Source organism: Ascaphus truei, chromosome 12, assembly GCF_040206685.1.
Source record: "Ascaphus truei isolate aAscTru1 chromosome 12, aAscTru1.hap1, whole genome shotgun sequence".
NCBI lineage: Eukaryota > Metazoa > Chordata > Amphibia > Anura > Ascaphidae > Ascaphus > Ascaphus truei.
In genome coordinates, this window is record NC_134494.1 from 11,786,943 (window position 1) to 11,813,862 (window position 26,920).

A 26,920-nucleotide genomic window follows, 5' to 3' on the forward strand; every position below is an offset into this window, starting at 1 on the left:
GATCGGGCGCTTTCTTTCTTTTCGTTTTGTATATATATATATATATACAATCAATCAATCATAATATGTAATTGATTAACATTAATTAATATCCTAAATTACCAAACTAACAATAAACTGGCCCTTTTCATATATATATATGTATATTAATTGTATTAATATCCTAAATTACCAAACTAACAATAAACTGGCCCTTTTCATATATATATATGAATATATATATATGAAAAGGGCCAGTTTATTGTTAGTTTGGTAATTTAGGATATTAATTAATGTTAATCAATTACATATTATGATTGATTGATTATAGTGTTCACGTATGACGGTGAAACATGGTCCATTGTACGATGACATATGCTATAATCTTCTACATCATTAAAAACACATTTGTAAATGGTGCATTAGAACTGTATAAATACACAATGCATTTGACCCAGTTACAATTTGGCATCCATTTGCTGCATGATAAATACATGAGTGGAGGCTGTATTAAATATTTCTATATCTGACATCGAAACATAATGCACCTTGTTTTTCATTTGACAAGTAAATAGGTCATTATAAATTTTTATAAAAGCATTATTATCTACTCTTGTAAAAATGTGTTTTTATAATTTATCAGGGGGGAGGTGCGTCACCAAGTAAATATATAGTTTTTTTTTCTTGTTAACTTTTTCCGAATTATTTTATTTTTATTTCTAAGGTTTATGGATATTCAAGAAGTAAAGCAGTACTGGGAAGCTAAAGGATTCTGTGTCTTTATAAGAAGACAGCTGGAGGATTGGGTATATAATGTCAAGATAGAAAAAATAAAGCAACCAAAGTAAGTTTTAACATACTGTGAAGATTTGAGATAAGGTGTGTGGCTTAGGCTATATGAAGACAGACTATCATCACCACCATTTTGGTGCAGCAGCCATTTTGAGTGTTTGCTTGTATGTATGTGTATCTGGTTATTTGTGTATTGTATTGTATGTCCTTATTTATATAGCGCCATAAATATACATAGCGCTTCACAGTAGTAATACATGTTGTAATCATATAAATAACAAATAATATAAATAACAGATCATGGGAATAAGTGCTTCAGACATAAGAGTAACATTAAGGAAGAGGAGTCCCTGCTCCGAGGAGCTTACAATCTATTGGTAGGTAGGAGAAGGTATAGAGACAGTAGGCGGGAATTCTAGTAACTGCGTCTGCAGGGGGCCAAGCTTTATGTATCATGTATCCAGGATTATCCACAGTGCTATTCATATGCTTCTTTAAGCAAGTGTGTCTTAAGGTGGGTCTTAAAGGTGGATAGAGAGGGTGCTAGTCGGGTGTTGAGGGGAAGGGCATTCCAGAGGTGCGGGGCAGTAAGTGAGAAAGGTTTAAGGCGGGAGAGGGCTTTAGATACAAAGGGGGTAGAAAGAAGACATCCTTGAGAAGACCATCAGGAAGCTCAATGTCATGTAAAAAACAGAAGAAAATTCCCTGATGGTGCAGTATTGTGATTTATATGTGATAAATATCAAGGTGCAGTGTGCTGGATACTCACAAGTGTAGAGTGAGCAACGTTCCCATAAAGGTTTCTTTATGTGTGGCAGCCCGTTTGACCGTCAGACAGGTAAGTGGAATGGTAAGTGCTGGAGACCTTAAGTGAATAATAAAACGGACATAGTGCAGACTGTACAAAATATCTTTAAAAGTAGGTATATGTGTAATACACTCACATGGTTTTAAAAGGTAACAAGCGTTTAGATCACACAGGTTGGATCTCAGCAATGAATGAGCTGTTCTCTGTCCCCCCTCTGCCTCGGCAGGTGTGCGTGTCACCGGTGCGTCTCACCCTAACCGGAAACCGGAAGTGACGTCATCTGCTCTGGGGGACGCCCACCTGCCGAGGAAGAGTGTTGCTCACTCTACACTTGTGAGTATCCAGCACACTGCACCTTGATATTTATCACATATAAATCACAATACTGCACCATCAGGGAATTTTCTTCTGTTTTTTACATGACATTGCGCTTCCTGATGATCTTCACTTCTTCACTGTCCACGGGATCGAGAGAACGACCCCACACCGGGTTAAGCAGCATTAATTAATGTTTGTATAAGTATCACATTTTTTCACATATGTGTCTATAATTTTGGAGCGCCACTTTTTGATATATTTGCTTGATCCTTGAGAAGACCGCTAGAGTCGGGAGGGTGCATAGCGAGAAATTAGGGCTGAGATGTAAGGAGGGGCAGAGGAGTGTAAAGCTTTAAAAGTGAGGCGGAGAATTGAGTGTGAGATGCGGGATTTGATCGAAGCCAGGAGAGGGATTTCAGGAGGGGAGACGCGGAGACAGATTTAGGAAAGTGATTCTGGCAGCAGCGTTTAGTATAGTTTAGTATAGATTAGTATAGATTGTAGGGGAGACGGGTGAGAGGCAGGGAGGCCGGACAGCAGGAGGGTGCAGTAATCGAGACGGGAGAGAATGAGGGCCTGAGTCAGAGTTTTAGCAGATGAGTAACAGAGGAAAGGGCGTATCTTTGTGATATTGCGGAGGAAAAAGCGACAAGTTTTAGGAACGTTTTGAATGTGAGAGGAGAATGTGAGAGAGGAATCGAGTGTGACCCCTAGGCAACGTGCTTGGGCTACTGGGTGAATGATCGTATTTCCAACAGTAATGTGGAAGGAGGTAGTAGGGCCAGGTTTGGGAGGAAGTATAAGGAGCTCTGTTTTTGCCATGTTAAGTTTCAGTCGACAGATTGCCATCCAGGATGATATTCCAGACAGAAATTCAGAAACTTTGGTCTGTATTGCAGGTCTAAGGTCAGGGGTTGAAAGGTAAATTTGTGTGTCGTCAGCATAGAGGTGATATTGAAACCCAAAAGATGTGATAAGGTCACCTAGAGAGAGTGTGTAAAGAGAGGAGAAGGGGTCCCAGGACAGAGCCCTGGGGTACCCCCACAGAGAGATCGATACAGGAGGAGGAGGTGTTAGCAAAAGAGACACTGAAAGTACGATGGGAGAGGTAAGAGGAGATCCAGGATAGAGCTTTGTTCCGAATACCAAGAGTATGGAGAATGTGGAGGAGAAGAGGGTGGTCCACGGTGTCAAATGCTGCAGAGAGGTCGAGTAATATGAGCAGAGTGTAATGACCTCTGTCTTTGGCAGCATGGAGGTCGTCGGTTATTTTAGTGAGGGCTGTTTCAGTAGAGTGAGCAGTGCGGAAGCCAGATTGTAGAGGGTCTAGAAGAGAATAGGTGTTGAGAAAGTGTTGCAATCGAGAGAATACAAGACGTTCCAGGAGTTTGGAAGCAAAAGGCAGGAGGGAGACAGGTCGATAGTTAGAAGGACAGGTAAGGTCAAGCTTGCTGTTTTTGAGCAATGTTATCACGGTTGCATGTTTGAAGGAGGATGGAAAAGTACCAGAGTAGAGGGAAGAGTTAAAGATCTGTGTTAGCATAAGGATTATAGAAGGAGCAAGAGGTTTTAGGAGATGGGAAGGAATGGGATCAAGAGGGCAGGTGGTAAAGGGAGAAGAGGAGATCAGCAGTGACACATCCTCCTCCAAGATAGCAGAAAAAGAGTCCAGAAAGGCAGGAGGAGAGTTAGGAAGCGGTGTGGGATGGGAGGACGCAACAGATGGGATGTTCTGACGTATGGATTCCACCTTTTCCTTAAAAATGTCAGCAATGTCCTGAGGTGAGATGGAGGAAGAAGAGGAGGCAACCGAGGATGGTCAGAGTAGAGAGTCAAAGACACAGAAAAGAGTCGACGTGGGTTAGACTTGTGCGTGTTGATTAGTGATGAAAAGTAGGTTTGTTTAGCCGGAGAGAGGGCAGAGTTGAAACAGGACAGCATAAATTTGTAGTGAAGGAAGTCTTCGAGCGTATGAGATTTCCTCCAGAGGCGTTCAGAGGAGCGAATGGAGGAACGCAGCATGCGTGTGTTGGAATTTAGCCAGGGTCTGGGGTTAGAAGGGCGAGGACGGCAGAGAGAAAGCGGGGCATGTAGGTCAAGAGAGGAGGATAAGGCAGAGTTGTAGTTTCTCACCAGGTTGTCAGGGTCTGAAGTAGAACTGAGAGAGGAGAGGGAGGAGCATAAAGTGGAATCAAAAGCTGGTAGGTTAATAGAGCGCAGGTTTCTGCAAGAACGAGGGCGAGATGGAGATGGTGAGGGGAAGAAGCGTGATAGAGAAAATGAGATGAGGTGATGGTCAGAGAGAGGAAAAGGAGAAATGGAGAAATCAGTGAGAGAAAAGTTTTTAGTGAAAACCAGGTCTAGTTAGTGGCCATCTTTGTGGGTGATAGCTTCAGTCCACTGTTGCAGGCCAAAAGAAGAGGTTAGAGAGAAAGCGGGAGGCCCATGGAAGAGAGGGGTCATCAAAGTGGCAGTTGAAGTCCCCAAGGATAAGAACAGGGGAGTCTGAGGAGAGAAAGAAAGGGAGCCAGGATTCAAAGTGAAAGAGAAAGGCAGAGGGGGGATGAGTAGAGGTAGGTGGGCGATAGATGACCGCCACGTGTACTGGGAGAGGCGAGAAGATCTGGACTGTGTGAACCTCAAAGGAGGGTAAAGCAAGAGAGGGGGGAATAGGAAGGGTTCGGTAATGGCATAAAGGAGAGCAGGAGCCCCACGCCTCCACCCGTGCCATCAGGGCGCGGAGTGTGGGAGAAGGAAAGGCCACCGTAGGAGAGGGCAGCTTCCAGAGCAGAGTCAGACTGAATGAGCCAGGTCTCAGTTATAGCAAAGAGAAGCAGGGAGTGGGAGAGAAAGAAGTCATGCACAGGGAGGAACTTGTTAGAGAGGGAGCGAGCATTCCAAAGGCCACAGGAGAAAGGGAGAGAGGAGGGAGGGTGGCAGGGGATGGGTATGAGGTTGGAGGGGTTAACACCAGAAGGAGTAGAAGTTGCATGTGGGAGGCGAGGACGAGAGCATGTAGAAATAAGGCAGGGACCAGGATTGGGAGAGATATCCCCAGAACCAAGGAGGAGAAGCATGGAAAGAAAGAGAATGTGTGAGGATGATTTGTAGGGGTGTGTTTTAGTGCAGGGTGTATAGCTGTGTGGTGACAGAGGGCGCAGGTAAGAAAGGAGTTCATGTGAACTGAGAAGTGGGGAAGAAAGGAGAGATGGAGATATATGAATAGAGTTAGAGACATAAGGAGACTGGTGGAAGGAAGTGCATAATTTGAAAATAAGTGAGGTTACTGCAAATATAAAAAGTAAAGGCGGCATCACAGCAATAGTTAAGTATTGAGATGTGCAGTCTGGGATGATATCCTCCTTTCCAACGTAGATCAAATGCAGGAATCAGAAGCACTAGGTGGTGTCCAGTTTTCCACATCTTTTTGAACTTCCTTTTTAAACTTCATAACTACTTATGGCCGGTTTCAGCAAGGAGACATGAAAGGTTGAAGGGATCTTGAGTGATGGAGGGAGCTCAAGCTGAAAGGACAATTCGTTCACTCTCCTGGAAATCCTGTAAAGACCGATACAATGTGGTGCCAATTTTGCGGAGGGCTGACATAGATGAATATTCTGCGTTGAGAGCCAAACTTCATCACCGACTTGATATTCAGGTGAAGGCCTTCTACTGTACGTTTGACCACGTTTCTTTTCTTTGCCTCTAGTGCTATGCGAAGTGTCGCCTGTTTGCCTTTCCAGAGATCCTGTAGGTCATTGGCTCTGGTATCCTCTGCAGGAACAATTACTGCAAAGGAGTCGCAGGGAAAGTAGTCGGGTTATACCCTAGAGCTGCGAAGAAGGGAGAGCACTTCAGGGATTCTTGGGACAGAGAGTTCATAGCGAATTCTGCCAGATGCAGCAGGTCCGCCCAATCGTACTGCTGCTGGAAGATATAGCACCGGTGGAAGTGTTTCAACATTTGGTTTGTCCCATCTGGCCTTTGGACAATGGGTGGTAGGAAAAATGGAAGTCAATGTCCAAACAGTGACAAAAGGCCTTTCCTGAATCTCGCAATTAATTGGAAGTCCCAGTCGGAGACAATCTGCGTAGGTAAGCCATGCAGGCGGAATACCTCCCAAATACAACTATCTGCCAGCGTTGGAGTAGAAGGAAGTTTTTTGCGCCTGCTTGGAGAAGGGGTCAACCATGACCAGGATTACTGTCATGCCCTGGGAGGAGGTAAGCTCCACAATGAAATCCATGGACAAGTGTGACCATAGACAGGATGGAATGGGAAGAAAAGGAAGTAATCTGCATGGTAGAGAGTGTGGCACCTTGGTTTGTGCGCATTCCATGTAGTTCAGGACAATGTCCTTGACGTTGTTCCAGATCTCCGCCCACTTGTAGGTCTGCTTGAGAAACTCTTTTGTTTTCTTAATATCTGGGTGACCCCCAAATCTTGATTGATGACCCCATTGGAGGACTCATAGACGAAGAGGGGACAAAGACCCGACAAAGAGGTACAGAGAGACCAGCGGGGATTTCAGACTGGGCTTTACAAATGTGTTCAATGACAGTGGGTGTGTGGCAGGACGGCCTCACGGTGTAGTCAGTAAGAGTCCCAAACAGTAAGTAAGGCTTTTAACTTCAGTGGTTTTATTTTCCACAGTCAAACATTAGGCACACTGTCCCTTTAAGGCAAACACAAAACATTAAAAGAACATCTACTCCACGTTCGGGAGGCTAACTATACAGTACAGATGCAGCCACCAGTATCCGACAACTTACCTGGGAAAATACTGTGGCTATCTCACAGTAAATGCTGCAACATTTCTGTGAGATTCTGCAGCCAGACTAAGAGCCCATCGGATTAACACAGTGGGGGTACCTGCAGTCCCATTCAAACTGAATGGGACTGCAGGGACCCCCGCTGTATTAATCCAATGGACCATTAGTCTAACTGCAGAAATCTCATAGAAATGTTGCAGTGTTTACTATGAGATAGCCACAGTATTTTCCAGGCAAGCCATCAGATACTTGTGGCTGCATCTGTATAAAGCTATCTGGGAGTTGGCCCTGATTGCTCAGGTAACTCTAACTGGGTTAAACTTCTGACTGCTGGTTTCAGCAATCACAGGTATGTTTCCATGGCATATTCATCAGCAAGTGACTTCACCCTGTTACAGGGAGTTATTGCGGTGACAATCCTGGAATTGGGAATTATGGGAGCCTCATCAGTCTCCAGTGAGTCCTCAGAGGTAGACTGGTGGGAAAGGGCATTGGCTTTAACATTCTCGGATCCCAGGTCTAAAAGAAATAATATAGTTGAAGTTGAAAGAGAGAGCCTAGTACGCTTGGCGGGTGTTCCGCCTACAGGCCAGCCTGAGGTACTCCAGGTTATGGTGGTCTGTTAGTATGTAGAGAACTATAGGGTAACCCCGCTTCAGCTTACAATAACTGTGATTGTAAGGAGGGAAAGCGTTTCTTCACGTGAAACGCGCGCGTCGGCCATATCAATCACGGGCACGCGCAGGGTAGATTGTCTGACCGCAGCACTCTGTGCACACTGCGGGTCCCTGCTCCTGCCCGAGGGGGACTGTATCCGCTACTAGAAATGGCTACATTGTATCCTCCACCACGGTGATCAAAGGGTAGTTGTGCTTCCAATTTGCACTGTAGTATTAGATTTACAAGGGAAATTGCAATCTGTGCTACTATACCCAGTTTGCTTAACTGTTCTAGCCCATTTATGAATATGGGCTCCGGGTTAGTCCGCTAACATTAGTTGGTACATTTTTATGGTAACAGCTCTGAGCTAGCAGCTTATCTAATTACTCTAGGATATGCAGCAAAGCTACACAGTTACCACTCACCTCCTTTAGTTTTTTCTCACTACAGTGCTGCTTCACCTTTGAGGCAATTTCAGTAGTATGGAGTTGCACTACACTAGAGTGAGTGTACCTAGAAATTATTTGCACCACTCACCATTTAGTTGTTGACTCCTTTAGGCTCAGACCTACTATTTGATTTTCATGCAGACAGCTGGCACACACACACGTGGATAATCCCAGTAAATACAATTTTTTACTTAGTGTGTTCTGAGCTGCCAATTGACTGAGTCTGCTGAATTAACCTAGTTCTCACTATCCGTAGACACCAGTTACTAAGATTTTAGTACAGCATTATCCATGTGTTAATTGATTTAATACAGCTCGATTGACCTTTTTTAACCTATCAGTGATCCAGGGTGTTACACTTCACCCGACATAGGATCTATAGTGTATGTCTACTATATGTCTATTTTATACCACCTTTATTTTAACATTTATGAGTAATAAAATATTGAAAATTTTACACAAATCATTCAGACAGGGGGTTTGAGTGTTCCAGGTTGGGTTTCTTTCTCTCCTTGTAGGTCCTTTAGTATGGTTACAGGCACGAAGGTCCCTCGAGGCGATGTCTCCATTCCCCCCAGTGCCATCTTCACTGTGAAGAGCTCCCAATTCCCGACATCATAATTACACTCTGTTGCAGAGAATTTCTTAGCGAAAAAGCAATGCAGACATGACTGGAAATCCGTTCTCTATGAAAGTACTACACTGGCACCAATATCGGAAGCATCAACCTCGAGGATGAATGGACAGAAGGTCCAGTTGAACAAGAATAGGGGCCGTGGAGAAGAGTCTCTTTAATTTGAGAAAGGCAGCTTGTGCCTCTGGAGACCACGAAACATGCTCTGCCCCCTTTTTGGTAATTGCCGTTATACAGTAGGTGCGACCATCTTTGAGAAATCCCAGATAAAATTATGGTAATAGTTCCCAAATCCTAGGAACCTTAGGAGGGGTTTAAGTTCCTTGGGCAGTGGCCAATCTAAGATGATGTATCCAAGCAAAGCAAGAATAGATTTCTCAAATTTACAATTTTCAAGCATGGCAAAGAGTTGATTCTCACAAAGGCATTGAAGCACCATTTTCACTTGCTCACACTGTTGATCCAAGGGTTTAGAAAAATAAGGATGTCGTCGAGATAGACGATGATACAAAACCCAACAAGTCTCTGAAGATCTCGTTGACAAAAAAACTGGAAAACTGCGAAGGCATTACATGACGAGATACTCATAGTGACCATCTCTGGTGTTAAACGCAGTTTTCCACTCACCCCCCTGTCTGATTCATATAAAGTTATAGGCTCCTCTTAAATTGACTTTGGAGAAGATGGTTGCACCACAAAGGCAATTGAGGAGTTCCGGAATCAGAAGGAGCGGGTAGCGAGTCTTAATCGTAATGTTGTTAAGACCCCTGTAGGTTATACAGGGTCTTAGGGACCCATCTTTTTTCTGGACAAAAAAGAAGCCCGCACCTGCAGGGGAACTGGACTTAAGAATAAATCCGCAATCCAGATTCTCTTCATGAAGTCTTCATGGCTACAGTCACTGGTTCTGACAAAGGTTAAGTCCGACCCGAGGAGGGACCAAACCAGGGAGTAGATCAACGGGACAGTCAAAAGGATGATGAGTGGTTGGTTTCTCTGCCTGCCTTTTACTTAAGACTTCCTGAAAAGCCTGGTAGGCAGGAGGAAGATTCGCCAATGCCTCTGGTTTGGCGCTAAGAAGGTTACCCAAAGCGTGTTGGATGACCAGACACTTGGACCTATAGGTTACCTGCCGTCACCTGTCCCATGTTTGGTTCTAATGCTGCTTTTTTCCTCTCCACTCACCCCGCTTCTTTTATAGGTGATCAACACGTCGTCGTTATATATTTTGTATCTTGTATTTATTCTGAATGTATAATGTGTGTAACGAATACCAACCAGTCCATCTCATTGCCACATTTTATTGTGCCCTATTATTGAGTGTTAACACGCCCTATTGCTGCATCTGTATGTTTCTATTTGTCCTATTGTATATTATACCCTGAGATACATTCAATGTATTCCCTATACTCTAGACCATTTATATACATGGTATGATGATGTATTCACACTTTCATATGTACTCTGAAATTTTTACAGTTATGGATCTTTTTTTCCACGAATATTTTTTATATATATTATTGTCTAATGAATTAATTGTTTGACCTCTCCAAGTTTTTCTTGATCTCATTTCATGATCACTATGAGCCAGGCTGCTCTTCATCCTATTGAACATTCGATTACATATTATATATTATATATATATATATATATATATATATATATATATATATATATATATATATATATATATATATATATATACACATTGTCCATTTGATGGATGGGTATATGTGTATATTTATTTACACCATACTATCCTTGTTGTCCTCTCTTTACATGATGGTGTATACATAGGACCTCTTCTCCAGATCTCCCTTTGCTCCATGCGGCATTGAAGGGGGTAAATAATACCCTCAAATGACTCTGGTATATAAGGTAGATAAGGGAGGGGGGTTCCATACTCCTGACGAAGCCAGCTGTCCTATTGGCAAAACGCGTAGAGTGGACCCACCCAGGAAGAGTGAGGATTGGTGCTGCTAGCTGTCTATCACAAGCCGCACCGGAAGTGACGCGACGGAGTTCCTCGAGGACACCGGAAGTGATGTATTGCATCGGTGAGAGTGCCGGAGGTGATCTCTATACACTGCGGTGGAGAGGAGAGCACAGACGGCCTACTATACGGAAGTCACGGAGCGACGATGAGCTGCAGCATAATCCCCATCATTCCTCATTCACTTGTAAAGTGATAAATGTTGATTTTACCTTTTTATATTGTAAGTGTGCATTTTTAGCATTACCATAAAGAATCCTTTTGCACCATTGATCTGCACCATGGAGATTTCTCTTTATTTTTCTATGCCCTTATCCACCTGACTTCTGAGCGTGAGCTGTATTCTGTTTGCATCTAGAAGACTTCATAGATTCCACAAATCCTGTTATTGCCTTTACCCTTCTACTATCTTGTGAGTTGGCTGCACAGAAGAGCCAAGTTAATATCACATGTTTCACACTGAATTTGATTGTCTTCACTTAGTTTGTGTTTTTTCTGTTGTTTTTTCCTCTATGCTCCCCCTGGGTTGGGAGAATACATATCGGTCACCTGTCCCAATGACAGTAGATCCGTGGGTTATGGATTTTCAGCGATGGGAGTCCAAGAATAATGTCCGTGCCTGGGGAGTGAATCACATCCAGCTGTATGGGCTCGTGCTTAAGTACTCCGATGGTAGCTGTGAGGAGAAGAGTCTCCTGAGAGATAATACCGGGCCCCAGTGGTCTGCCCTCTAGGGTCATGATAGTCATAGGTGAAGATTTATTTTTGAGAGGAATGCCAGCACGAAGGACGAAAGCTACATACCCTCCAACTCCATAGGCTCAGTGTCCTTCGTCCTGCACAGTGCTTACAGGGACTGTTTTTCAGACCTGGGACCAGAACTAGAGCTCTGAATCTGCAACTTTAATTCCCCACCAGAGCTGGAGCTCACTAGGGATCTCACTCCCACTTTTTTATACCTTAAGCCCCAACATTGCAACATTCAAGACCAGGTGCTGTCAACGTGCCCAACCCCTGATTTGTGGGTTGAAATCCAACATAACATTATTTACATGAGAACTGCACCAGGGGAAAGTCACAGACAGTTTTTCCATATTTCTCTTGAAAACAAAATTACCCCCTGGTCCCTGAAGTGCTGGAACCAAGCTAAAACTATAATAAACTATAATACATGGATGTACATACATAACATAATACAACTGTATTATTGACAGGTAGGGGTAATGCAGGGCTTCACCTTTATTAAACGCAGTAAAATTTACCCGTACCATCACAGTGGCTTTGGCAGTCATTGCCCAACCTGGAGTGTCAAAGACCAAATCAGAAAGCCTGGTTGAAGGAAGAACCCCTCTCATTCAAAGGGGATGTCCATGCCAGAGCCTCACCAGTATGGAGACATATGATAAACGCCACCTGAGAGCGATGGGAACTAGGTGAGGATGGTTGTAAATCAAAGTGGTCTGGCATTGATTCTGGAACCCCCTGCAGCCAGAGGGGGAGCTAATATAGCGTTCCGGGATTGTAATAATCTGCTCCCTGAGAACCACCGGAATGGGTGCCATTTGCTGGACCGGAGGAATGGGTGCCGAAGGGGGATTAACTGGGGATGCACAGATAAAGTGGGTAACGAGGGTTTGCAAGGTGCAGGCGATGAAAGCTAATGCAGTATCCAAAATAGCCAGGTGGGTGGAGTGCTTACCAAGGAGTTGGCCCTGGAGGAACGTGTATTTCTCCACCTCTGCAGCGTGTGGCAGTTAGAAGTAACCAACTTTGATAGTATCCAGACAGGTACTCCGGATCAACTCAGGCAATATTCCATAGGAGGGGAGGGAAAATCCACATATAGAAGGAGAAAAGCAAAAATAGTATAATATTGCCTTATTATTAAAAAAACACAAAGTATTGCACTTACATAAGTGTCTTTGTGGTAAGCATTCAGACCACCGTGGGTCAATTGGACGGATAGCACTCCAAACAGCAACAGGTTCTGCTCCACGGACGATACAGCATCCACTGGGCTGAACGATGCAGTCCTCCGATTTGAATGTCTCCAACAAAGTGTCCCTTAGTAGTGCACGACTCCACCCTACGCGCGTTTCAACTTGTTAGTCTTCCTCGGGGGCTAATTCCTATATAAAGGGATAAGTCAGGTGGAAGCAATAAGCTGAGGAAGAGACTGACTTTCTGCTTCGGCGGCCATGTTGGTAGATTCTCATAGAGGGCTGAGTTATTCACAAAGACAGTGAATTGAATACTGTAGCACATTTGATGCAACTTGCTCTAAACTAGGAGCAATACATCAAAGCACACTTTCCTATGTGTTGATATGAAGAACTACTTTATTTTACTATAATTTTAAGTTATCTAGGCAACCATTTATTTCCATTTTAAACATACATGCCATATACTTTATATTAAATTGTCTAATTATAAATGTATGTACTTATACGTTATCCTAGGCAGCTGTCAATGGGTAAGAATTAGATTTGTGTCTTTTTTCCCTCTGCCTTTTGTAGATGAGAGTATCGGGACAGAATGTGCAATTTCATGTTACTGTAATTATCAATAAATAAAGTGAACAAAGCATATTGTATTAACTACATTTGCCTTTTTTGTACAAGTTATGCAGCAATAATACCCATTGGTGAATCTAGCCGGAGTGAAAGAACAGAAAACAGATATTTGCTGCATACTGTAAATGTTTATGCAATGATAATAAAAATTAAATCGTGTTAATGCCAATTACTTATATATTCTGTATATAAATGCATTCTGATTTTATTCAAATATTTTGTTATGAATGGTATTGTGTATTTAAGTAAATAAGTCAATTCAACTGTAGAAATATAGAAACTGTAATTTGACTAGAAAATCATCTGAGATTATATTAGGACTACATGAAAATGCATGGGAAATGAACACTTATCAATTTTTGCTTTTGCAGGAATAAAGCATTGAAAATCTGTTACCGAATATTTTTAAATAATGAGTTTGAATATGTTGCTCATATTGCAATAGCAATGAACATCTTTCCAGTTGTAATTGATTTTTTACCTATTTTAAATGTAATATATGCTGAAGAACTGGAACTTTTAAACTTCTTCTTCATCACATTGTATTTTTGTGAAGCAACAATTAAGGTATGTAGTAGAGCTTGTTTAATATGGTATTTTGTTCTTAATCCGCCTTAAAATGTTACGTGTATTCTTTTTTATGTACTATACGTTTATGAATAATTATGAATGATTATATACATTCATTGTTCATTACCATTCATAATGACAAATAATTGTAATAATATAATAATAATAATTTTTATGTAAAATATTTACCTGGAGTACTGTAATACAAAAAGATATGTGTCAAGTAACATCAGACCACTGGTACCCAAAAGAAAGAATCATCAATGGTAAACGGAGGCTCCACACAAACTCCACCAGCCGTGATACTGCCTATGTCCTACTGACCTCAAGGGAATCTGGCCCTGGCTACCACAATTGTGCCCAAATGTAGAAAAAAATACTGGCCTAAACCCACTAAGGGCAAGATGCACTAAGCTCCATTAGGCTGTTTTAAACTAACAATAACCTTAAAATAACTTTAGGTTAATCATTATGCCTTTGCCCTAAAGCAAATAACGTTACCAACGTTAACCCAATGTTTTTTTTTTCACAGAAGGTCATACTAATGATATGCAAAAGAGGCATTCCTCCTTACATCGCTTATCCACTCAAAATTGTTCAGGTTAACCAAGGGATTCAACCTGACGTTATTGAGGTCATACCTTAAGGTTAATGTTAGCTCCTTCCAGAGCCTGAAATATGGGTTTTAGGAGATAAGGTCCTATTACATGGAGTCCCAAGTGCTGTATATTCAACCCCAAACACTCCTTATAAAATATGTGGAAAGACATCTGTCCACACAAAGGAGCACACCTGGGATAAATGTTAATTTATCATTTAAATATACTTTGCATATCCAAATTAGCATATATCTCAGGTGTGTTTTTTTGTGTACAGGTGTCTCTCCACGTGTTGTATCAAGGTGTGTTTGGGGAGGTATATATAGAACTTGGGTCTCCAATGTAATAGGAACAATTGCCTCCACCTAGGCTGGTTGGGCTTGAGCTGCCTCCACATACCTGGTGCCCTAGTTACAGCACATCAGCCATGTCAAGCTGACACCTGGTGGGCTTAAGGGTTAAACTAGCTTCTCAGATCCGGTCTAGTACTGCCGCCACATGCCGTAGAAGTTATTGCCTGAACCTACTGAAGACAGCCAGATATTCTAAACACATCCCGGCATACTGCTGCAGCCCATTTTATTCTAAAACATCACCGCATTTTTCCGGGATTTTTTTTCGAATGCTACGCACTTTACCGGGTGCATGCTGCATTCATGTTGCGTTCTCAGCCGCGGGTCATGCGCGGTTGATGCGCGGTTCATGCGTTTATTTAGAATGGTTCGGATTTAATAGGTTGCAATTCTTCGCGTATCCGCCATATGGCAGATATTCATGAATTGTAATGCGCATGAGCTTCAGTAATGTGTCGACTTGCAGGTGTTTCGTTTAAAAAAGATACCACCGTGGGCTATTGTAAATTGGCGTTGAGACTGAATGAAGAGGTTACAATAATGTATCAATTTAGGCTTTTCATGTTAAAGAAAGACAAAGACCAGTTTCTGTTATTCTCCAGAGACCCATCGCCATGAGTGTTCAAGTGCAGCCCATGTTCCAAAAACCCGACAGAACGTACGCGTATTTAATATGGGCCGCGATTAATGCAACAGATGATAAGATGGCAGCAGTTGTTCAAATTTATCAGTATTTTATCGAAAACTATGACTTTTACAAATTGTCGCCAGCTCCTCATGTGTGGAAGCGTGCAATAAGGAAAAGGTTATGTAGCGATCCTGTTTTTATCGTATTGATCCCGAATTTATTGGAGGGTATTGGTGTGTATCACCGGGTTTTTCCTGTATCTATGATCATGCAGACGGCAAAAGGTGAAAGGTCGTGTTAAAACCAACTAAGAAACGACAGTCGCTGGCAAGTAATGCACCAGCACCAGCACCAGCTTCCAATAACGGTCCCACCATCAGTGACAACCCTTGCTGTCTGTCCACGCACGGATACCTGCAGCCTGAGCCGGATTTCGCGTGCAGTTTCGAGCAAGCTTGCATGTACCTAAGCGATTTCCAGCCTCATCAGCTGACTACAGGTGTAGTAGTCCCGCTGCCAACTGTCAACGTGTATGATCAAGAATACTGGACTAGCAGTGGCTCGGCGCCGGCGCCAGCTGAATGGGAAATTCTATGGTGAGTAATGTTGCCGTTTTGTTTTTGTTTTTTTTTTGAAAATATCAATATCAGTGCGATTAAAAAGTCAAGCGATTCTCCTGTAAGCAATATCATTGGCTGAGCGGCTTCTACAGTAGTGCAGATACTGAACAATTGGTGGAACGCTAGGCGCATGCGCATTGGAACCTTCTTGAAACGCATATGCGTGTCATCACATCGACGGTAGGTGCATGCGCATGTGAACAGGAGACGCCCCCCGAGAAAATTATTGGTGGGACTGACTGGGAACTTTTTTAGGGGACTGACCATTACAGTAAAACTTTTCTTTTTGTTTTTCCTCAGAAAAGAAAACGGCAAATGGAGGGATTTCGATGGATAATATCGCTTTGTGTAACAATGCCTGCACATTGCTGAATCGGATTTAAAAAACCACGTACCGGAGTCTACAGTTTAGTGGCCGTTGTTATTGATTAGGATAGAATACCTGAAACAGAATGCTGATGTTTTCCAACCGTACAGTATACAATAATTTTTTTATATATACTGTATAATAAACCCGAAAAAATAAAAAGTATGCATTTATTCTACATGTATTACAGTACATACAGTATGTGTCTTCTATACAGTACCAGTACATACTGTACAGTACAGTATGTGTCTTCTATTTTTTTTAATACTCTTGTGATGTGCAGTACTGAGCATGCCTACAGTATACAGTACAGTATGCCTAGACAGTAGTGTACATTCTAGAAACACTGAATTTTGTTACAGTATCAAAGGAGACAATGGAACAATTTAAAACAAATCAACATGTTCTTTTATTGGTGGAGTAAGTACAAAAACATTTATTTACAAATACTGTACAATGTAAAAACATTTTAAGTGCACAGCAATTCAAAACATCAACAGGTGTATGGTTTACTGCTAGTGAAAACATTTATGTACAGAAAGTAAAAACATTTACAATCAGTCAGTATGGTTTACAGTCACATGTTGTTATTAAAAAAAAATCTTTATTGATAAAATATACAAAACGCAACATCTCCTTTATTAAAGACGGCAAGTCAAAACATTTACAGTGGGATGGTGTGCAGAACAGTCAGTCAGGCCTGCACCACTACAGTCCTCGAGGGCAGCAAACAGGCCTGGTTTTCAGGATAACCTTTGAAAACCGGGCCTGTTTGCGGCCCTCGGGGACTGGAATTGTGCATGTCTCCTGTACAGTAAATACAAACATTTATTTATTAATACAAGTTAAAACACACAACATCTTCTTTATTTAAGTACAGCTGGTCAAAATATGTACAGTACAGTTCAGCACAACAGTATGGTCTTACCTGTTATTAATAAAAATTCATTATTCATAAAATATACAAAACGCACCATCTCCTTTATTAAAGAACGGCAAGTCAAAACATTTACAGTGGCATGGTGTGCAGAACAGTCAGTCAGGCCTGCACCACCACAGTCCTCGAGGACCGCAAACAGGCCCGGTTTTCAGGACAACCTTGAAAACCGGGCCTGTTTGCGGCCCTCGGGGACTGGAACAAAACATTTACCAAACATTTACAACAGTTTAACACTCACGCAAATGCGTACCCCACCAGATTGTCCTTCCATGGCCGATGCCTTGCATGGTGCAAAATGCCATTAATGCAGTCTCGAACGCCTTTCATTACAGGATCTGTAATTGAAAAAAAGCGCCGCAATCCATCCAGAATGGTCTTTCTTAAATTGTCAAGAAGCGCCTTTTTTTCACGATTTCCTTCGTAGTTCACTTTGAAGGCCCACTCGCAGTACATCAAGTAGGACACGTGGTACTTAAAAATTAACAAGGCATACTTGTGGGGTACACCAGCACTCATCACCCTATACTTCTCCCTGAGTGCCGGTGGCATATTCCGCAGGATGATGGGCACCGTATCGATGCGAGCGAATGTAGGTGTTCTTCTGTGAGCGGGTGTGCTTGTGGCGGCGGGCGAGGGTAGGTTGTCTGGGAGGAAGCTTTCCTCCTGTCTTGGTCGCCGTGTTGTCTCCTGGCGTGGTCTTGACGGGGTTGTCATGTTATCCTCGTCAACGGCATACATGTACACAAATTCTTCTGGTGGAGGGGGTGCGCTTGGTGATGGAAGGTGGTCGATGCTCCCATTCATCACATCCATGCCACCCTCCTGCTCCGGCGTCAGGGATACAGGGACATGAACACTGAGCAAATTATGTATCCCCGCTATGTCAGTCTCTATCTTCTCCATCCGTCAATCCATCCGTTGATCCATCTTCTGCAGCCGTTGATCCATATTTAGCATCCGTTGCTCCATATTTAGCATGGTCTCCAGAAGCAGATCTATCTTTGCCAGCACAATAGAGTTCCAGGGGATATCCACACTTATCCCATTCAGCATCCGGTCTAACAAGCTGGTTCTTGTGCATGGCGTGCTGTGGACATCTGGGTGGATGGGTGCTACAAATTCGAGAAGGGATTTTTCAAAAGCGTTACCGCAAACAAAGCCTCAAAGGGTTGGAGGGGGGGGGGGGTTGGGTGAGTCATGCGCAGTAATCAGCTAGCTCCCATCTCAAAGAGGATTACACGCAGGCGCAGTGAGGTGACTGACGCTCGGCTAGGGACGGATTAAATCACAATGACAAGCTTCAGAAAATGAATGACTCTGTGGAGGTGTCTGTCGATAAGAGTTTCAAATCCTAGAGCGAGCCTTGTGTGTGTGCGTGCGGGAGGGGGCTGCATGAAGGATTAGCTGTGCAGCAGTTCAAATAAATGACATAATTTCAAAAGGCAGTTCATCATAATAATATGATCCCTACACCCCCAAATACAGTACGTAAAAAGCACACAAATCAACCATATGCAGTCAAACGCACAGGGTCGCAGTCAAAAGCTACAGCACAGATTGAATATCGTAATATCAAGATGTTTTTTTCAGGCTTGTGGAGAAAATAATAATTTAAAAATTAGAATAAAATTTATTTTTTTTGGTCACTCACTCAAGCAAGCAGTGGTGGGTGAAGTTACAGGCGCATGCGCAGTAATCAACTAGCTCCCATCCCAAAGAGGATTACATGCAGGCGCATAGAGAGGTGATGCTCTGCCAGGGACTGATTAAAAACACAATGGCAAGCGTTTTATATTTATTTTTTTGTTCCTGGTAAAATAAATATTTATTTACATTCCTGCTAATCATAATCATTGACAACAACCCCTCCCCCCCCCCACACCTACAGTACACCAAAGAAAAAGAATGAATGACAAAACAACATGAATCAGTTAATGTTTTTTTTAACTCTCAATTCTCACAATGCTGTGCAAATCAGATTTACATATCAAATTCGAGAAGGGATTTTTCCAAAGCATTACTGCAAACAAAGCCTCAAAGGGTTGGAGGGGGGGGGGGGGTTGGGTGAGTAATGCGCAGTAATCAGCTAGCTCCCATCTCAAAGAGGATTACACACAGGCGCAGTGAGGTGACGCTCGGGTAGGGACAGATTAAAAACACAATGACAAGCTTCAGAAAATGAATGATTCTGTGAAGGTGTCTGTCGATAAGAGTTTCAAATCCTTGAGCGAGTCTTGTGGGTATGTGTGGGGGAGGGGGCTGCATGAAGGATTAGCTGTGCAGCAGTTCAAAGAAATTACATAATTTCAAAAGGCAGTTCATCATAATAATATGATCCCTACACCCCCAAATACAGTACGTAAAAAGCACACAAATCAACCATATGCAGTCAAACGCACAGGGTCGCAGTCAAAAGCTACAGCACAGATTGAATATCGTAATATCAAGATGGTTTTTTCAGGCTAGTGGAGAAAATAATAATTAAAAAATTAGAATAATTTTATTTTTTTTTGGTCACTCACTCAAGCAATCAGTGGTGGGTGAAGTTACAGGCGCATGCGCAGTAATCACCTGCTGTCAAGCAGGAATGTGATTGAAACCAGAAAGACACACGTTCAAAGGAATGGTGTGGGAGAGATGTACTGCATTGTAGAGAAGATAAGAAGTTGAAATACCCTGCAGTGCAGTCAATTATCCTGAGCGAGGGGAGAGCGCTGTATATGCCGAAATGTGACACTGTTACAGTACTGTACACGCCTATGCGTTTCAACAATTTTCAAATGAGACATACTGTACAGTACAGCACTGCAAATGCATGTATAATGTAAATATGCAAATTTACAATTACTGCGCGCGCACACACAGACTGTGTACTGACGTAGGTTGAACCGCGAAGGTATTAGCCTTCTTGACAGTTTGCAAACGCCCCCCTGAGTTTTTACACGATATTGCAGTATTGGAGACAGCGAGAATAAAATGCTAATATCACAAGCGCTAAAATAACGCAATTCACTCCGGACCCAAAAAAAACCGCATCTGACCGAGATTTTCAGAGAGCCGCGGACCCAGCCGATTTAGACTCAAGGCGGCCGCCACTGTACCCTTGCATCCCCTCCAACAGGAGAGTAAATGGGTTTTCTCACCAAGTGGCATGGTGGCTGAGGAGCTTTCCCTGGAGCGGTTTCCTCGGGTGTTTGGACGATCTGAGGTGTGGAGGTTAAGATTATTACCATCCAGATGGAAAGTTTGATGCCACTCCGAGAGGATGTCCAGCGCGCTCTCTGGGTATTGTGCGTGCAAGTGTATGCAATTAAAGTGAATAATAGTACAACTATAGAGCAGTGATATAAGCAAAATAAGATGTAGATAAGTGCTAATAAAAATATTGAAAATGTACTCCTCCACTCAACCCTTAAGACTGTTCCCATTGTCTTCTCCATAGTGAATTCTCCAAAAATAAGGGGAATAGGGGACTGTACCAAGCGAGCGAAAAAAAACTACATAGAGCAGTGCAGCTAATATCAAGTGAATACAGGACGTGTTCAGAAAACCTCCAATGGTTTTACACACATTCTGGAGAAATAAACAGGCATAACTAAAGCTGTGGCACTCTGTAAATAAGGATGGATGTTAGTGTGGATGGTCCCTAGTGTCCTTAGGAAGAGAGAGAGATAACAAAAGTGCAGATAGAAAGTAATATTTACTATGCAAAGTTAAAAAAAAACTACAAATTCAAGGATTACAAGAAGTCATGTATAACAGGCTGTGTTTAGCAATTTGGTGTCCCGAGAGCTGGGTGGGCTGCACTCTCACCACTCCAGCTTTTTCGTGCTTCGTTTGTGTTGAGCTTCGCATTACATCCTTCCCGCTTCACTTCTTCTCGTTCCAAGGTAGCCTACATAATCTCTCTTCTCGTAGATGATACACTTGCCTGGGATTCCCCTATCTGGGAGCGAAGATCCGATCTTACCCAAAGCATAGTGGCCTTCACAAAGGAATTCCGCAGGGTGTTCGATACACCGGGTCGAAAAGTATCTGCAGCTTCTGCTTTATTCTATATCTCCCAGGGTAACCGGCCAGTCACTCGTTATGCACTCGAGTTTAGAACGATTGCCGCGGAGATGGACTGAAACGGATAAACATTGTCTGCTGCCTTCTGGCAGGGCCTGTCTGAGACAGTGAAAAATGAACTTGCGACTCATGACCGGCCTACCAACCTGGAAGATCTCATTGCTATCTGCATCAAGGTGGATCACTGCCTTCAGGAGAGAAGGACAGAGAAGACTTCATTGCACGGCTCCTAACAGGATAAGCCCCAGCCATGTGAGCCAGTTCGAACTACCTGTCATAGACTGATCTGAACCTATGCAGTTGGGAGTCACTACTCTCTCACGCTTAGAAAAGCAACGCCGCATAGATGCGGGTCTCTGTCTGTATTGTGGGGGTCCTGGACATTTTGCATTCTCTTGCCCCAACAAGGCGGGAAAGGCAAGGTTCCCATGAGGCCTAGGGGAGTCTCATTGGGAACGATCTTTTTATCCCCTATAGCTACTTCCAATCCCACAGGGATCCTTGTGCCTATCTCCTTGTCGGGTAAGGGAATTTCTGTATCCACACTAGCTTTCCTTGATTCTGGTTTCGAGGGCAACTTTATTGATCAGAACTTTGCAGAGAACCATAAAATTCCTCTAGTGCAAGAAGAACCCTATTGCCTTTGAGGCTATTGATGGAAGACCGCTTCAGCCTGCGTTCATCTCTTTGGAGACTCTGATTCTTCAGCTAAGGTCTGTACAGTAGCGACATTGCTTATTGAAGCAAAAGCCGCCGGCTCCATGCGGCTGGGAAGCGGGTAGCCGCGGCGCGTGGCGGCGCACTGTGACGTCACAGTAACATGCGCGCCCGGCTTCCCCGTCTTCCCCGTCTTCCCCTGGCTTCCCCGACACCCCTGGAGATCAAATGAAGGTAAGCGGGGGTGCGGGGAAGCAGAGGGGCAGAGCAGGAGCCTTGTACGGGGTCGGGAAGGGATTTAAATTGCGCGCGAAGTGGAGGGGGGGTGCGTGGGGGAAACGCGGCGGCGCGCGGTTGTTACTGGCGTCAGCTGGGGTAGATCTCGGCGTGCCGTCGTGATTTAGTGCAATAAACAATGTCGGTGCTGTAGATAACCATGTGGAAGATATTTCTTTGAATGCCATTCACAATCCTTCTGTTGCAGTAATCTTAGGACTACCTTGGCTACAAGTCCATAATCCTCGGATTGATTGGTTGAACAAGGAACCCATCCAGTGGAGTCCACACTGCGTTCAAAATTGTCTTGAGGGCTCAAATAGCGTTTGTGCAACTACCTTATCTGAAGACAAAAAGGGTACAATTGCCGAAGGAATACATCGACTTCAAGGATGTCTTCGACAAAGTCAAGTCTGAAATACTTCCTCCACATCGTCCCTACGATTGTCCTATCGAATTGCTTCCCGGTACCTCACCACCTAGAGTAGCGATGAGTGGAAAACTGCATTCAATACCCGAGATGGACACAACGAGTACATGGTCATGCCTTTCGGCCTCTGTAAAGCCCCAGCTGTCTTCCAAGGCATTTGCCAATGAGATATTCAGGGTCTTCTCAACTCATTTGTGATTGTTTACTTGGACGATAACCTGATCTTTTCTAAGTTGGTGCAGAAACATGTTGGACACGTCAAACAATTACTGCTCCATTTACAAGAGAACCATTTATTCGCTAAACTCGAAAAGTGTCACTTTCATCAATCTTCTATAGTTTTCTTAGGATACATCTTTTCGGATACCGGCCTTATGATGGATCCTGCCAAAGTCAAAGTGGTTCTGGACTGGCCTAAACCCACCACGCTCAAGACTGTACAGCTCGACTGTACAGCTCTTCATGGGGTTTTCCAATTATTATTGCAGATTCATTCAGAATTTCTCCTCTCTAGTAGCTCCCCTGATGGCTCTTACCAAAAAGAAGCAGACCCCTCGTCTTGGTCTTCTGCTGCAGTCAAGTCTTTTGATCTCTTAAAGGTGGCGTTCGTATCCACCCCAGTTCTGGTTCATCCTGATCCTAAGCTCCCCTATACCCTTGAGGTGGATGCATCCGACGTTGGTGTGGGCATTGTTCTTTCCCAGAGGAAGAATCCTCAGGCCAGGTTGCACCCTGTGCAATTTTTCTCCAAAAAAAATTCCGCAGCTGAAAGTAACTATGATATTGCAATACAATAACGATAAACAGCACTCACACTAATGAAATAAAGTATACAATGCGGGCTGTCAAGGACTAGAGAGGACCCAATCCCTATCAAAACAATACAAAATACTGAATAGTCCAGCACTCCCTATATAAAGAAATCAGAGCACTAGTATAGAACCAAAAAGGTAAGTTTTAATATATGCACAAATGAATCAAAAAAAGCATACAACACCACACATGGAAATCTACAATAACATAAAGGTAGTACCATATATGGAGTGTGTGGAGGAAAAAAATGGAACAAAACAGGGTGGGGGGCAAAAAAGGGGGGGCACAAAAACAAAAAGGTTGGTATACAGGGGAGTACAGGGGGGAACGTTTCGGGGATTAACCCTTCGTCATGCCTGTTCCCCTCAGTCCCAAAAGGGACAAAAGGGTACTTCCCTGATCCCAGAACCCACAAAACCACAAATAGGCCCCAAATGAGAATGAATAAACTCTCCACTAATTCTGATAGCAACAATTGGTAAGTCTAAATGAATAGGTAATGACAAATATATCCTCCACTAATCTAAGTGTTCAATACTAGACAGAGATAAACATAGTGAGATAAATGCAAAATCTAAACATAAAGATCATAAACAGGATGCAGCACTAGGCATTCAAAAGTCATAAGAGGTAGATAGAATAAATCAAACCACAAGGTTCTCTGCACAATAATCAGAACGCGCCTGCTCCTCACTCAGAAGGGTGTCTGCAATCATCTGCACAGTCAGGAAGTGTTTTAAAGCCCTGATGATGTCATCTTCAGTGGGCGGGCTCTGAGATAAGGTAATTACATCCAGCTGACAAGATCATTGACAACAGACGTCCTCTGCATAAGTGTAAACAGGAACAGTTGCCATGGAGAGTCCCCGTGATGTGTGGAGATCAGTGTAAGCCACATGCGCAGTGGTACTCCATGGTGTACTTGTGTGTCAATGCACAGCAGCAGGCAGCAGATCACCAGCAAACACACTGGGACCCAGGATTCGTCCAGAAGGTGGATATAGGTGTACAGCATTATGCAGCAGGTTACCAGCAATGACATAGGAACGCAGGATATGTCCAGAAGGTGGATATATATGCAAATCAGGTGTCAGAGACTCATCATTGTAGTATGAAGCATCCACAGAACAAGAATATCCCCATAGGGGCTACCTATAAATGGTAAATAAAAAACATACCACAGTAAAAGCAGAGTCATCCATAAGTGTAATTGAATAAAGAATATATGTGAAAATAAAAGGATTTATAATAAAGAAAGTGTATTTACAGAGATGGTTAAAAAAAATTATTTATTTTTTTGATGGTTAAAAAAAGGGGCGGGGGGTTGTGTGCACAATATAGTAAGCATCAATAGCGATCTTCTAAAGAGATAACTGTTCCACCAAGTGGGTGAAGAGAACCCAAGGAACTCTATAATACAGCGGGCCAAGCTAGTGGTGGGGGGGACCTACCAATGGCGAAGGACGGATCAACCCGCACAGACAACCGCACGCAGGGACCCATCACCATATTCACATACCCCAATAAAAGGTGCACTATATATATATATATACAGTGTTCGACAAACCTATACATTTGCACGCCCCGGGCGAGTGGATTTAACATCGTGGCGAGCTCCTATTGGCCCAAGCAGCACACGTGTGGTACTAGGTGGCGAGTATATTTTTTTGTTAGGCGAGTAGATTTTTTGGTGATTTGTCGACCACTGTGTATATATATATATATATATATATATATATATATATATATATATATATTATATATATATATAGATGTATATATATATATATATACAGTGTTCGACAATTGTATACATTTACTCGCCCGGGTGCGGGTGGATTTAACCCCCCGGGCGAGTAACTATTGGCCCAAGCAGCACACGTGTTTTTTTTTTAAATTCCCCCGTTCGCGGCTGAAATTTCCCTGCTCGCGCTGAAAAAAAAAAAAACTAAAAAAAAAAAAAAACTCCCCTACCTGACTCCTGATTGGCGCGCGCTCCAGGCTTTGTGTGGGCGCGCGGCCAGGCTCTATATGAGCCCGCCCCCAACTACGAGCGGCCATTCTGCCTGGAGCTCTGTGTGGAGGGTAAGTACTCTCCATGCTGCGGCCCCTCTGCTCCTTCCCTGCGATCCCCCTGGTCCCCACATGGCTCCCTACTCCCCACACGCGCGGAAGCTCTCGCTGTCCCCTGCTCCTGTCCCATTCCCCTCCTCCTGTCCCCTGCTCCTGTCCCCTGCTCCTGTCCCCTCCTCCTACTCCTGTCCTCTGTCCCCTCCTCCTGCTCCCTTCCCCTCTTCCTGCTCCTGTCCCCTTCCCCTCGATCCACCGATCGATGTCAGGGGCGGGAGGTCCCCGCTGCTGCAGCCCGGTTGGCGTTGCGGGGGGGGGGGGGGCTCGGCCCTCACCACGTGCCTCCCATGCGTCCCCTACCTTCATGATGGCGCAGACCGCCGCATGAGGTGGGGGGATGTCGGCCTGCCCCCCCCCCCCCCCCCCCCCGCCACGAGCATCATGCGCCGCGGGCTGGGGGGGAAGAAGCAGCCTGCAGCTTGGCCAGGCACTGTGACATGCCGGCGAGGGGAGCAGGGGCAGTGGCGGCCACGGCGGGGGCTGACTGTCACCTGGGGCGCCCAGTGGGGGATACCTCCCGCCACGTGCCTCCCACCCACCCTGCTGATTGGGGGGGGGGGATGTCGGCCTGCCCCCCACACGAGCGGGAGATGGGCGCGGGTGGGTGGGGGAATTTGCGTGGTGCTGGTCGCGGCCTTTCCTCCCCTGTGTGTGTGAGAATGTGTATGTGTGTGTGTGTGGGAGAATGTGTGTGTGTGTGAATGAATGTATGTGTGTATGGGAGGTATGTGTATGTGTGTGACACCCAGAGGGTCCCCCCCAGTCAGTAACCCCCCCCAGTCAGTAACTCACCCCCCCAGTCAGTCACTCCCCCAGTTAGTAACCCCCCCAGTCAGTAACCTTCCCCCCAGTCAGTCAGTCACCCCCCCCCTGTCAGTCACCCCCCAGTCAGTGTCAGTCACCCCCCACCTCCAGTCAGTGTCAGGCACCCCCCACCCCCAGTCAGTGTCAGTCACCCCCCTCACCCCCAGTCAGTGTCAGTCATCCCCCACCCCCAGTCAGTGTCAGTCATCCCCCCACCCCCAGTCAGTGTCAGTCCCCCCAGTCAGTGTCAGTCACCCCAACCCCAGTCAGTGTCAGTCACACCCCCACCCTCAGTGTCAGTCACCCCCACCCCAGTCAGGTGTCAGTCACTCCCCCCCCACACCCAGTCAGTGTCAGTCACCCCCCCCCACCCCCAGTCAGTGTCAGTCACCCCCCCACCCCCAGTCAGTGTCAGTCACCCCCCCACCCCCAGTCAGTGTCAGTCACCCCCCGCACCCCAGTCAGGTCGTCAGTCACCCCCACCCCCAGTCAGTGTCAGTCACCCCCCCCACCCCCAGTCAGTGTCAGTCACCCCCCCACCCCCAGTCAGTGTCAGTCACCCCCCACACCCAGTCAGTGTTCAGTCACCCCCCACCCCCAGTCAGTGTCAGTCACCCCCCCCACCACCCCCCCAGTCAGTGTCAGTCACCCCCCCACCCCCAGTCAGTGTCAGTCACCCCCCCC

At 44.5% G+C, this 26,920-nt stretch overlaps 1 protein-coding gene across 7 annotated transcripts in view; it reads left to right on the forward strand.

The window, feature by feature from the left end:
- LOC142463899 (sperm-specific sodium:proton exchanger-like) overlaps positions 1 to 26,920 on the forward strand; it is a 956,006-nt gene that overhangs the window by 608,603 nt on the left and 320,483 nt on the right. For all 7 annotated transcript variants that reach the window (XM_075566732.1, XM_075566736.1, XM_075566735.1 and 4 more), the window contains 2 exons: positions 704 to 823; positions 13,350 to 13,545. In XM_075566732.1, coding sequence (XP_075422847.1) covers positions 704 to 823; positions 13,350 to 13,545 — 316 coding nt within the window. The remainder of the gene's footprint in view (positions 1 to 703; positions 824 to 13,349; positions 13,546 to 26,920) is intronic.